Source organism: Dermacentor silvarum, unplaced genomic scaffold (genome assembly GCF_013339745.2).
Source record: "Dermacentor silvarum isolate Dsil-2018 unplaced genomic scaffold, BIME_Dsil_1.4 Seq556, whole genome shotgun sequence".
Lineage (NCBI taxonomy): Eukaryota > Metazoa > Arthropoda > Arachnida > Ixodida > Ixodidae > Dermacentor > Dermacentor silvarum.
In genome coordinates, this window is record NW_023606424.1 from 61,979 (window position 1) to 73,899 (window position 11,921).

The following is an 11,921-nucleotide window of genomic DNA, read 5'->3' on the forward strand; positions in this document are numbered from 1 at the left end:
GGGCTAGAAGCATCGCATACTAAAGTGTTCTTTCTCGAAAGGAGATTGCTTGTGTGCATTTACATTTGTTTACTCTAACCAATACGGCACAAAACAGTGCAAGGCTTAGTGTGCATTATATTGTGCCAGATAACAGGTCATTGCTTCGCATAATGGGTAAAGTTGCAACTTCTTTAATTACAAGTATGACCTTCCCATTTGGTACTTACCATTAAAAGGAAGGAAAAGGGGTTCAAGTGAGGGGGTCAGCTAAAAGTACATCTGTAGCTGCGATTCATGGAAAGGTAAAACACCACAGATCACTGAGTGCCAACAGCACCGCCACACCTGTTCATATGGAAACTCTCCATGTGCTGAGTTTAACTGTGGCAACTTCACTTTTTATATGGGTGACACAACTCCAAGAAAGCAAGTTAACTGGAAGCTTAACATTTTTACAGAATTGCCTCTTTAGTTGGGCTAATTAACTATGAAGTTAATGATAATTTCAATAAAGAAAATAATTATGCAGAAAGCATCAACGATGATTGTCAGTGTATGCAAATAGCCAAACATTTCTATAAAGCTATTCACTTTATTGAAGGAATGATGCACTTGAAGGGAGAGGCCTTCGTCCTGCAGTGGACATAAATATAGGCTGGTGATGATTTGTTGCAGAAAGGACGTTTAGGTAGTGTTTGTTATCTCATTGCATAATTCTGTAGAGAGCAGAAGCATTAACCAGTACATCAGTAGTGCTGTAGCTACCACAGTGGAGAGGGTGGCAGGAGAAGGCGACGGCAGTCGTTTCCAAGTGCTCCACCGCAGCATCTAAATCTTCAGATACCTCAACTCTCTTGCACAACGGCACGTGGTGAGAGAGCCGGCTATTTGCTTACATGCACAACGATGTTATGAAGGCACACTTTCAACAGGTCTATAGCCTGTCATAATAAACTCTGAAATAGCCCTGCATTTTTATGAAATCTGACTAAATATTTATTTTACTTTTTCTAATGCTATATCTAGAACTCATAAGCTTGTGCGAACTTTTGTGGCAAATATTTTTTTTTAAATCTGCTATCTTGACTGTTGGCAGCAAACGTACCCTGAAACTCAGGTGGGTGGGTGCATGCGCCCATTAAATTGGCAGTAAAACCCCAATCTGAACCAACCACAAATTCTTTAAATAAAACCAAAACTATGCAGACAGCATGTCAGCAATGCAACATGTTAACTAACCTAGGTATGCTTATGCTAGACTTCATTGGCACGTTCTGAGCAAAGACCCACTCTGATAGTGGGTGCCTGGAACAATGTCATTGTTTTCTTAAACTGAATGTGCAAGGCAAATGAGCTTTTCCAGGAATGTGCTGCTGTGGTTGTTCTCTGTGCTACTTGTTTATGCATACATTGCACAGTAAGAAGTGATTGAACGGCATTTCTTCCTGCAGGAACGCTATATGGCCAGTCTGATGCCTCTACAGAGGAACATATCTCCATACAAGTACTACTTGTTTTCACTTGGTGTGCTCCTGATGTTTTAAGACTCGCCTGTGCTTCTGAACTGAAAGAGCCATGGTTTAGAGCGGGCATCTCGAATACACAGCTTGCAAAGAGCTTGTGTGCAATCTCCATGGATTTCTTGAATTTTTAACCCTTAACAAATTCTGCAATCACTGTGCATCTTTTTAATGGAGCTGCGACACTGTGGTTTCTATGCCAAATTTTTTACCTTTTTTTTTTTTCGTACATTGATAGTCTACTGTTATTTATTACACAGGTGTTACCCCAAGGGCCTGTTCTTTGCTGTTGTTGTTTTCAACGTATGTGAACAATCATTGTGATGCTTTAGAAGCATGTGAATAATTGCTTCTCGTGTTCTCTGATTCACATGTGAATCAAGCTGAATAGGAGGTACAGAATGTAGGTAGTACAAGCCCATGCTCTAACCTTGAGTATGATGATGAAGAAATAGATCAGTTTTATGAAGATGTTGAATTAGTGGTGAGAAAGTTGCAAACTCAGTATACGGTAGTCATGGGCGACTTCATTGCAAAAGCAGGGAAAAGCAGGCTATTGAGCCAGCAATTGGCAACTATGGCATCGACTCTAGGAACTCTCGAGGAGATATGTTCGTAGAATTCACAGAAAGGATTAGACTCCGAGTAATGAATACCTTCTTCAGGAAGCGCAGCAACAGGAAGTGGACCTGGAAAAGCCCAAATCGAAAAAGAAGGAATGAAATAGATTTCATATTCTTTGCCGATCCCAGCATAGTGCAGGATGTAGAAGTGTTAGGTAGGGTAAAGTGCAGTGACCATAGGTTTGTGAGATCTAAAATTTCTCTCATTTGAAGAGAGAAAGAGTAAAATTAGTCAAGAAGAAACAGGCCAATCTAGATGCAGTAAGGGTAAAAGCAGACCATTCAAGCTGGCTCACAAACAAATATGCAGTTTTAGAACAGAAATATGAGGATAGCAGAGGTAATGAATGAAACCAAAACTAGGATGATTCAGAAGCAGCAATTAAAGTGGGAGGTAAGGCACCAAGGCAACCAATAGGTAAGCTCTCCTAAGTAACAAAGGACCTAATAAGGAATGACAAGCTTGAAAGTGTCAAACTTAAGAGATCAGATAGAATTCGCTGAACTGTCAAAACTGATCGACAAGAAGAAAGTAAGATATATTCGAAATTATAACGTGGGAAAGATTGAGGAAGCCGTAAAATATGGATGCAGCATGAAATCAGTGAGAAGAAAACTTGGCATAGGACAAGGCAAGATGTATGCACTGAAAGATAAGCACGGTAATGTCATCAGCAATTTCGAGGATATAGTAAAAGCAGCGGAAGAATTCTATATTGACCTGTACAGTCCCCAGAGCAGCCAAGCTCCTTCATTCGAAGTAGTGATGAACAGGATAGAAAGGCTCCTTCTATAACTAGCGATGAAGTTAGAAGGGCCTTGCAAGACATGACCCGGGAAAAAGCTGCTGGAGAAGATGGAATAACAGTCGATTTACTAAATTATGGAGGAAAAATCATGCTTGAAAAGCTTGCGTCCCTTTATACGCAATGCCTCACGACTTCAAGTGTACCACAAAACAGGAAGAATGCCAACATTATACTAATCCTTAAGAAGGGAGACATTAGAGAACTGAAAAAACTATAGGCCCATTAGCTTGCTTTCAGTACTGTGTAAAATATTCACCAAGATAATTTCCAATAGAAGCAGGGCAACATTTGACTTCAATCAACCAAGAGAACAGGCTGGCTTCAGGAAGGGATATTCTGCAATGGATCATATCCATGTCATCAATCAGGTATCGAGAAATCTGCAGAGTACAATAAACCTCTCTATAAGGCTTTCATAGATTATGAAAAGGCATTTGATTCAGTAAAGATCTTAGAGGCATGGCGTAATCAAGGAGTACAGGAGGCATATGTGAATATCTTTGCAAATATCTACAAGGATTCCACGGCTACCTTGGTTCTTCGCAAGAAAAGTCGAAAGTTACCTATCAAGAAAGGGTCATGCAAGGAGACACAATCCCTCCAATGCTATTCACTGCATGCTTAGAAGAAGTATTGAAGCTCTTAGACTGGAAAGGCTTAGGAGTGAGGATCACGGCGAATATTTCAGAATCCTTCGGTTTGCACATGACATTGTCCTATTCAGCAACAATGGGGACGAATTACAAGAAATTATTGAGGACCTTAACCAAGAAAGTGTAAGTGTGGGGTTGAAGATTAATATGCAGAAGACAAAGATAATGTTCAATAGCCTGGCAAGGGTACAAGTATTTAGGATAAGCCAGTCAGCCTCGAGAGTCTGTAAAGGAGTACGTTTATCTAGGTCAATTGCTCACAGGGGATTCTGATCATGAGAAGGAAATTTTCAGAAGAATAAAATTGAATTGGAGTGCATACGGCAGGCATTGCCAAATCCTGACTGGGCGCTTACCGCTGTCGTTGAAAAGAAAAGTGTACAATTATTGCATTCTACCGGTGCTATATATGGGGCAGAAACTTGGAGGTTAACAAAGAAGCTCGAGAACAAGTTAAGAACCACACAAAGTGCGATGAAACGAAACATGTTAGGCCTAACGTTAAGAGACAGGAAGAAAGCGGTGTGGATCAGCAAGCAAATGGGGATAACCGATATTCTAATTGACATTAAGAGAAAAAAAGTGGAGCTGGGCAGGCCATGTAATGCATAGGATGGATAACTGGTGGACCATTAAGGTTACAGAATGGATACCAAGAGAAGGGAAGCCGAGGACGGCATGCAGAAAACTAGGTGGGGTGATGAAGTTAGGAATTTGCAGGTGTAAGTTGGAGCGTAAGACAGGGGCAATTGGAGATCGCAGGGAGATGTCTTCGTCCTGCAGTGGACATAAATATAGGCTGATGATGATGATGAACAACATGCAGAGCTTAATGTGCTTGCATAGATGACAACAGGCTGTGACACATTCCAGGGCACACCATCACTGAAACCTTTCAACCAGGATGATTTTCTTCGTAGTCTTGACACAGCTGGTCCTCAGCTGACAACTGGCATTAAGGGTGACTGGGCAGCACTTTACAGGCAAGTACATTCACAACTGCACTCATGTATTGCAGTTTGTTCATTTTTGCCAGCTTGTTAGTTTTTACCTGCACAAGAAGCAGCAGAGTGTTATTACTGCTGTCGTCTTGTAGGGCACTATGTTCAGCTTCTAAATTCAGGTGCAATGCTGTAGAAGCTACACAAATAGTGTAGTTGTAAAATTGTGTCAATGCATGTCTTTTGTGTTCAAGCAGTGAAGGCTTCTGTCATTCGTGTGTTCAGTACTCTCCACAGGCAGCTCTTGCCATTTGTTCTTGTCTACAGACCAGTGCAAAAAAAATTTTCTGCACATAAGGTCTCAGTGGCCGTCTTGAGAGCAAAATAAATCTTGAAACTGTTGTGAAACTGCTCAAAGCAGGCACAGGTGTCCACGCAGAATGGGACACCTTAGCTGCACACCAAGGGCGTCCAGCTCACATCACCTTTACTTGCCCAAGCTGTGCAGCTTGGTGTGCCTCACTGCAATGTCTGTGTCTAGGTGACGTTGCCAATGCATTTTTATTGCAGGCAATGTGCCATTATCTCAGTTGGGCTCACTGCACCTGCAGTTGGGCTCACCTGGTGCAGTGAACACAATGCAGGCTTCATGATTGCAGTACAGTCACCAACAACACGCTTGCCTCAGCAGTGACGACCCATGTACAGCTGTGAAATTGGGCATCAAGTTTATTCAGTGACCAGCTCGTGTGTTTGAGATTGTGATGTAGAGGGAGCCATATGACAGTCTATTTCTTGTCCAAATTACTTAGTTATAACAGGAGCTTTCTGTATGATATCGAAATTTGACATCCACTGTGTAATGGCATCTTTATTGATTGCTGTTTTAAATCTGTAATGTTAACATGAAGTAAAGGCCCAACCGCATGCACGCGATATTCAAGCGACGCGACAGGCCCACCCTGTCGCGCTGTCGTGTCGCGGCGTGGAGCAACCACATGAACGCGACATCGCGAAAAAGAGTAGCGACGGATTTACATTGTTGTGCGAATAAATGTTATCGTGCGCGCGTAAAGAATCTCAATTTTATTAAAAGGTCAATGTTTTATCTAGACCTAGCTAAAATATGCTATCATCCCCAGTGAAAATACGTCCCATGCATCCCCAGTGGAACTCCGTCCCATGCCGCCAGCGTAAGGTGCCATGGCGCCATCTGTTGAGTAAACTTATAACACTTTCTCGGCTCACGGTGGCGTCTCAGGCCTAACAGCGTCAAAACAAAACAACCGATCTCAATAATAACGACAAGAGAGCGCCGATACTTAGTCTTCAGCTAGCGATGAGGTGAAGCGATGACTGATTGTACTATTTATTTTTTGCTGTCACAGCAGAGAGCAAGTTGCAAGAGCGAATTCAGATCGAAGCGGGCAGACTGATTGCTGTCGTGTTGTTGTGCAATCGCTGTCCCCAGCGGATGTCGTTGCGCTGACTTCCGGGCGACAAGCGATATTTTCTGGCTGGCCAGAAACCGGCGACACGACCAGCGACAGCGACGAATAGCTCTCCGCGATGGCAAAACCTGTCGCTCGAAAATCGCGTGCATGCGGTTGGGCCTTAAAGTGATGTACTGTGCTTTGATTTTTGCATGTTACTACATTCCAAGTTCTGAAGCAGTTGGCAAAATGTGTCAAAGAGCAAGGCAAGATGTGTTCGTGTCGTACAAGAAACGCAGATATGTTTGCGGTGATACTTTAAATATAAAAACTTTCACATAGATTGAAGAGTGGCACTGAACTGCTATGGTATTGCAATGACACTTTTAGCAACAAAGAAAATATCAAGAATTTGCATGCAAATAAAAAAAAATACTATTCAGCCAATGGAGGGTGTGGTGGCTGGAATGTCAGGCATTTGTTGACATATGTGGCTTGCAAAATATGAGGCATTGTATGTCAGTGATGCATGTGAGGCAGTGCTGCAGATGCATCAATATGTATCCTATCAAGGAGCCAGGCACTCATCAAATCTACTATATCTCATGTGGCATATTGCATTGCCACACATGAGGAAAGGGTTAAAATGAAACAAGACAGACCGGCACCATGTGTGTCATGACTTTGATCATCTCTTGGGCACCCATACTCATCACAAGCTCTGTGTGGCTTTTATTTTCTTTTATTCTTTTTGTCTGTTGTGCTGGTTGTGATAAAAAGCTGCTTTCTCTTTTATTAAAACCTTGACCAAGTGGGGTTTTGATTCTTGCTATTAATAAATGTCTTGTGCAGGAGATTTTTCAAAAGCAGCAACTTCATAGGCTGGTACCAGGGACGCCGAAAAGAAGCCTCTCAGAAACTGCAGGCATTGCACGCTGAAGCCATTTCAGATGCTGTGAGTAGCGCCTTGATGCCATTTGTGAAGCCCTAACACTACATAGATGTAAGCATGGCTGATTTCAGTAGCGTATGCTGGTACACTGCAGGGGATCTACGTACTGCAAAATAATGGTTTGCTTATTTTAAAATAGGTGGGGGGGAACCCAGGACATATGCGCCATGTTGTGACTGTCCTCGGCAACACATCGTTGCATGGAACTCACAGCTGCGATGATAGACAAAACATCACTGTTTATTGGGCTTTCCCACTACCATATATTATTATTATATACATGAAATGATCACAGAAAGAAAGAGCTGGCAGCTGCCACCAGCTCTAGAAGGGAAAAGGTGCATAGGGAAAGGATAGTGGGAGAAGAACTCATCAAGCAGCACTTAACGTCTGGTAAATGGTCTACAAATTAGCACAAAATTAGACATCGGAGAGCAGAATGTTTAGACTATAATCAGGAGTCTAAATGCATTACCTTCAAAAATGAGAAGGGCTCGGGGAGCTTGGTTATGTTCAGGTCATCAGGAAATATAATGTCATTCAGTGTAGCACATGGTAAGCCCAATGAAAGTGCAGCCCGCTCCGTTCTATAGAAGGGACAGTCCAAGATTGAGTGGCTGAGTGTTTCTGCTGCACCGCAGGAAGCACTGAGTGCCCACCCTTGTCGGTGCAACCATTCAGCCGCCATGACACACCTCACACGAAGCTTGAGGTAAATGGTGTTTTCTAAGGCAACAAAATAAACCACATCTAGAGGAAATAATCTTGTATCTGAAACTCGCTGATCAGGGTTGTGGTCTCATCGCTACGTTACGCTCACGGCGCTTATGCTCTTATATCGTGCGCGCCGGACTACCACCGCGGGTTCGAGCACTCCGAGCCGTGATGCATACATGTAGGGCGCCGCGTCCGCTCCGTGTGCCGACGTGCCGCTGCGCGCGCTTGCGCCCGTGCGCGCAGCAAGGGAGACCCTAAGCGAAGCTCTCGAGAAGGATCAAAACAACATTTATTAAACTGGGGTTTAATACAGTATAAATTCAAGCAACACATCCGAATCTAACTCTAATTGCAACACAAAACATGGCCAAATGGTCGCCGGTGGCATCGAACGGCGCACCACGACAGAGAAAACAAAGAACAAAGAACCCAGCAGAGGGAGGCCGCCTATCCTTTGGCCAGCGTCTGCCATTGTGCACCCCACAGCAAAGAAAATGGGAACAGAAAGAAACAGAAGCACAGATGGGGGCACGATCGCAAGGCGCTGCCTCAGGACATCAAGACGACTGAAGAGTGCCTGCGCCCGCCGAGGCCAGGACCCTGATGAGCCACAGTAACCGTCGGCCGGCGGCGGACAAAGGGGGAGCTGCCGCCGGCAGAGAGAAACACGTGCGCACCTTCCGACGCATGGATGTGGTCTCCTCGGGCCCTGTCTTGCGCCCGCATACCCGGAGCGCACGCCAGCAGGGCCAGAATCCCACCAACAAGTCGGCCAATGGGGCAAGCCTGTTGACCTTGTCGTGGGCGGGATGACAGCCGAGTGACAGTGTTTTATGACACGCTGCCACCCCGTCCAGGCAGAGAGGCGAGGGACATGGAGCTCTCGGAAACGCAATGCAATGGAACGGCGTTGTACAACCCCTGCGAGCGCCCGAAACCCCACAGGGTGCTGTCGAAGGAGGTAGCGGTGGATCAGCAGAGGGGCATCATCAAGTTGGTCGGAAACTTCTGGATGAATGCCTTACTCATTTGTCCGAGAAGCCAGCTGGTCCACCTCTTCATTTGCATACCTTCTGGGAACACTTTCAGAACCCATGCACTCTGTTCTCTCAGCCATCATATCTGGAACTGTCCCATTCACAACATCTTCCTCTCACACCTGTGAATTCTACATCTCTGGATGACATTGGAATTGCACCACACTGAGCAGAAGAAACACTTCAGGTGTTTTCTTCTATTGCGTGAAGAGAGCAAACCCATGGATTTAATTGTATATCATGTTGTGCTGACGTGGCTGCCTCTTCCACTGCCAAAAAGAACTAACCAAACTCTCTCACTTTTCTGGCTGTTTCTGGTGTATGATGACAGGGAACCTGACTAGCAACTTTAGGCCAGTTTAATTGGAGAATCCCTGGGTTGGCCGCATTCTGCAGGTTAAGCCAGCAATGAAACCACTGCCAGTTGCATGTGCATTGTTTCGCTTCATTTCCTGGCTCAATCTGCTCTCAATTACATTATTTTAGAACAGTGCCTTGGCTGTCCTCTAACGATCGCCTCTTGTGAAAGGTATTCATCACTGTGTTAGAGCATTTATGTGTATCACATATACTGTTCATAGCCTCTAAAATAAAGGGGGGAAAAAAAAAAAAGAGGAAAATGTTCTTAGTTCACAGCTGTTCTTGCAAAACCAGTTATTCAATGGCTTATGCGATAAAACATGCAAGGTTAAGATACTCAAAAGCTGATTGCTGCGAATTTTGTTCCTGCAATAAAGAAAAAAAGTAATTAGGGCCTAAGTATTACACTATTTCCTTCCCAGGATTTGCTTCTCTGGACGAGGGACAAGGAGGAAGTGGAAGTTGTTGACCTGGTCCTTAGGCTAAAGGACAAACTGGTAAGTGCATAAGTAGAGTGATTGTGAACTGACATGACTCTGAAAAAGTTCAGTTATTACTTCTGGATCAGATTTACTGCCCTCACTGAGTGCTAGTTACCCTGTAGGTGTTGTGTGTTTATTTTTTGATTTCCTACCATTGAATCTTTATTTATTATTTTCTTTAAAGCAAAGATACCTATTGTTACGAGCTGGGGTTTGGTGAACCTTCAACAGTGTCTGCTCGGAGCTCAAACCAGGTTGACCACCGAAGAGGGTCCGGCAGGGAAGACGAGGCGACGTAAAAACAAATAACACAAGTTTAATACATGGTCACGAATGAGCGGTGTGCTCCAAAGAAAACATAGAGAAACGTTTAGCATGCATGCACCTGCACGCTAGGGCAAAGCAAAAGTGTACTCCACGTGGCTGCTTTCTTATACTCTCCATCATCCGGGCATTCTTCCTCTCTCCTGCCCCCACTGCAGGACAGGGCAAACCAGACGTAGTAGTGAGGGTGGGTGACCGTAGCGGGGTGAACGTCACCAGCGGGGTTGAGATGGTCGCAAGGCAGCACGGCAGGTTTCGTCTCTGACTCTCGCGACGGACATGTCTGTTCATGTTGACTAGCGATATCGTTAGGCACGCCGTTTCCCATGCATTTGCACGTGGTCCGGGCATGGCCGCTCGAAGTGAATCGTAACAGTATCCTTGAGTGTAAACTGATCATTTAAGAGCCTTTATTAAACAGGCTTTATACCATAAAGACATATACATATATATAAAATATGTTGTTAAGCCATATATATATTCTTTATTAGACAGGACAAGATTTTAAGGAGGGGTGGTTAGAGCCCCTCAGTCCAGGGCCCCACTGGCCTCTGCCTGACCTGGCTAATTAAGGGCTTTTGTTCTGCCAGGTCAGAGCGGGCGAGCTGTGCCTCCTACTGCTGCATTATATTACTGTTATTCGGCCTGTGAGGGTGCTTAGTGCACTCCCAGGTTACATGTATTTTTATTAAATTTTTTATTTACATGACACTGCAGATCTTCTTGGTCCAAGCAGGAAGGGCAAATTAAAGAAGGAATACAATGCATTGTACAAACGGCAATATAGATATATGTTAAAATGCATGCATGTAGATATAAAACTCTTCCAAATACATATACATATCCGGCACCTCTAAAAGGATCCCAGTGCAAGTGGCAAAACTCTCTATTAGAGGTTAAAAATATCGTTAACGGCCTTTTTGAAGTTTCCACATGTGTAAAGGGCTGCGGGTAGTAAATTCCAGTCAGTTATCGTTTTTGGAAAAAATGAGAACTCGTGGGAATTTGTTTTTGTGAAATGAGGAGTCAAGGTATAGTTGTGTGTGTGTCGTGTTTTGTGGGTTAAAGCCGGTAAGCCATATGGTGCGGCCAGGATGCCGAGCTTTCCATGATACGAGGATTGCAATAATTCTATCCTCACTATTTTTCATCTGGTACAGAGAAGTTTTATTTGGTTAGTTTTCATGAGGAGAGAGTCAGAATTCGTGTATTTGTTGTAGATAAAGCACACGGCGTGCCTTTGAACCTTCACAATCTGTGCAATGTATTTGTTCGTGTGGGGATCCCACACCATGGTGGCATACTCAAGTTTTGGCCTAACAATAGATTCATAAGCTAATTTCTTCACACTGGGAGGTGCTCCCCTTAACTTGTGTCTTAAAAACCCCAGTTTGTTCATAGCAAATGAAGTTATAAAGCAAATGTGATCACTCCAAGTGAGCTGGTTGTTAATGATTATGCCTAAATATTTGTATTTTGTGAGCTGAGTCACAGGTGTAGCGTTGAGGGTGTAGTTAAACGTAAGAGGTGTCTTCTTCCTGGTGATGCTCATAAATACTGTTTTCTCAAAGTTCAATGACATCCCCCATTTGTCACACAAAGACAAAACATCATTTAAAGCAGTATTCAGCAGGCTTTGATCTGAGACAGAACGTATTTCTTTAAACATCATGGAATCATCAGCAAAAGGTTAATTTTGATGTTTCATCAGTAAAGGAGGCCCAATCATTTATATTGACCAAAAACAATTGAGGTCCCAGCACACTCCCCTGCGGATCACTTGAGGTGACCTCGAGTGGAGGGGAACAGAAACCGTCAATTTCCACATATTATGTTCTATGCTTTAAATAAGCAGCAATCCATTTTATGAGTGGTGCCGGTACTCCAATTATTTTAAGCTTCAGAAGTAGTTTATCATGAGTAACCTTGTCGAATGCCTTACTGAAATCGAGATATAATACGTCAGCTTGTCCGGGATTGTCTAATATGGCACTAAGGCTATGAACAGCTGTTGTTAATTGTGTAACAGTTAAAAATCCCTTTGTGAAACCATGCTGACATGGACTCAGCGCGGAACATGTATTTCGA

General features: G+C 43.7%; 1 protein-coding gene across 1 annotated transcript in view; it reads left to right on the top strand.

The window, feature by feature from the left end:
- The window catches only part of LOC119435233 (protein DENND6B-like), a 70,019-nt gene extending 60,483 nt beyond the window's left edge, over nucleotides 1-9,536 (top strand). Inside the window, 5 exon segments of the mRNA XM_049659763.1 lie at nucleotides 1,434-1,486; nucleotide 2,285; nucleotides 4,461-4,570; nucleotides 6,814-6,916; nucleotides 9,450-9,536. Of these exon segments, the coding sequence (XP_049515720.1) occupies nucleotides 1,434-1,486; nucleotide 2,285; nucleotides 4,461-4,570; nucleotides 6,814-6,916; nucleotides 9,450-9,536 (354 nt within the window).
- Nucleotides 9,537-11,921: the final 2,385 nt, after the last annotated feature.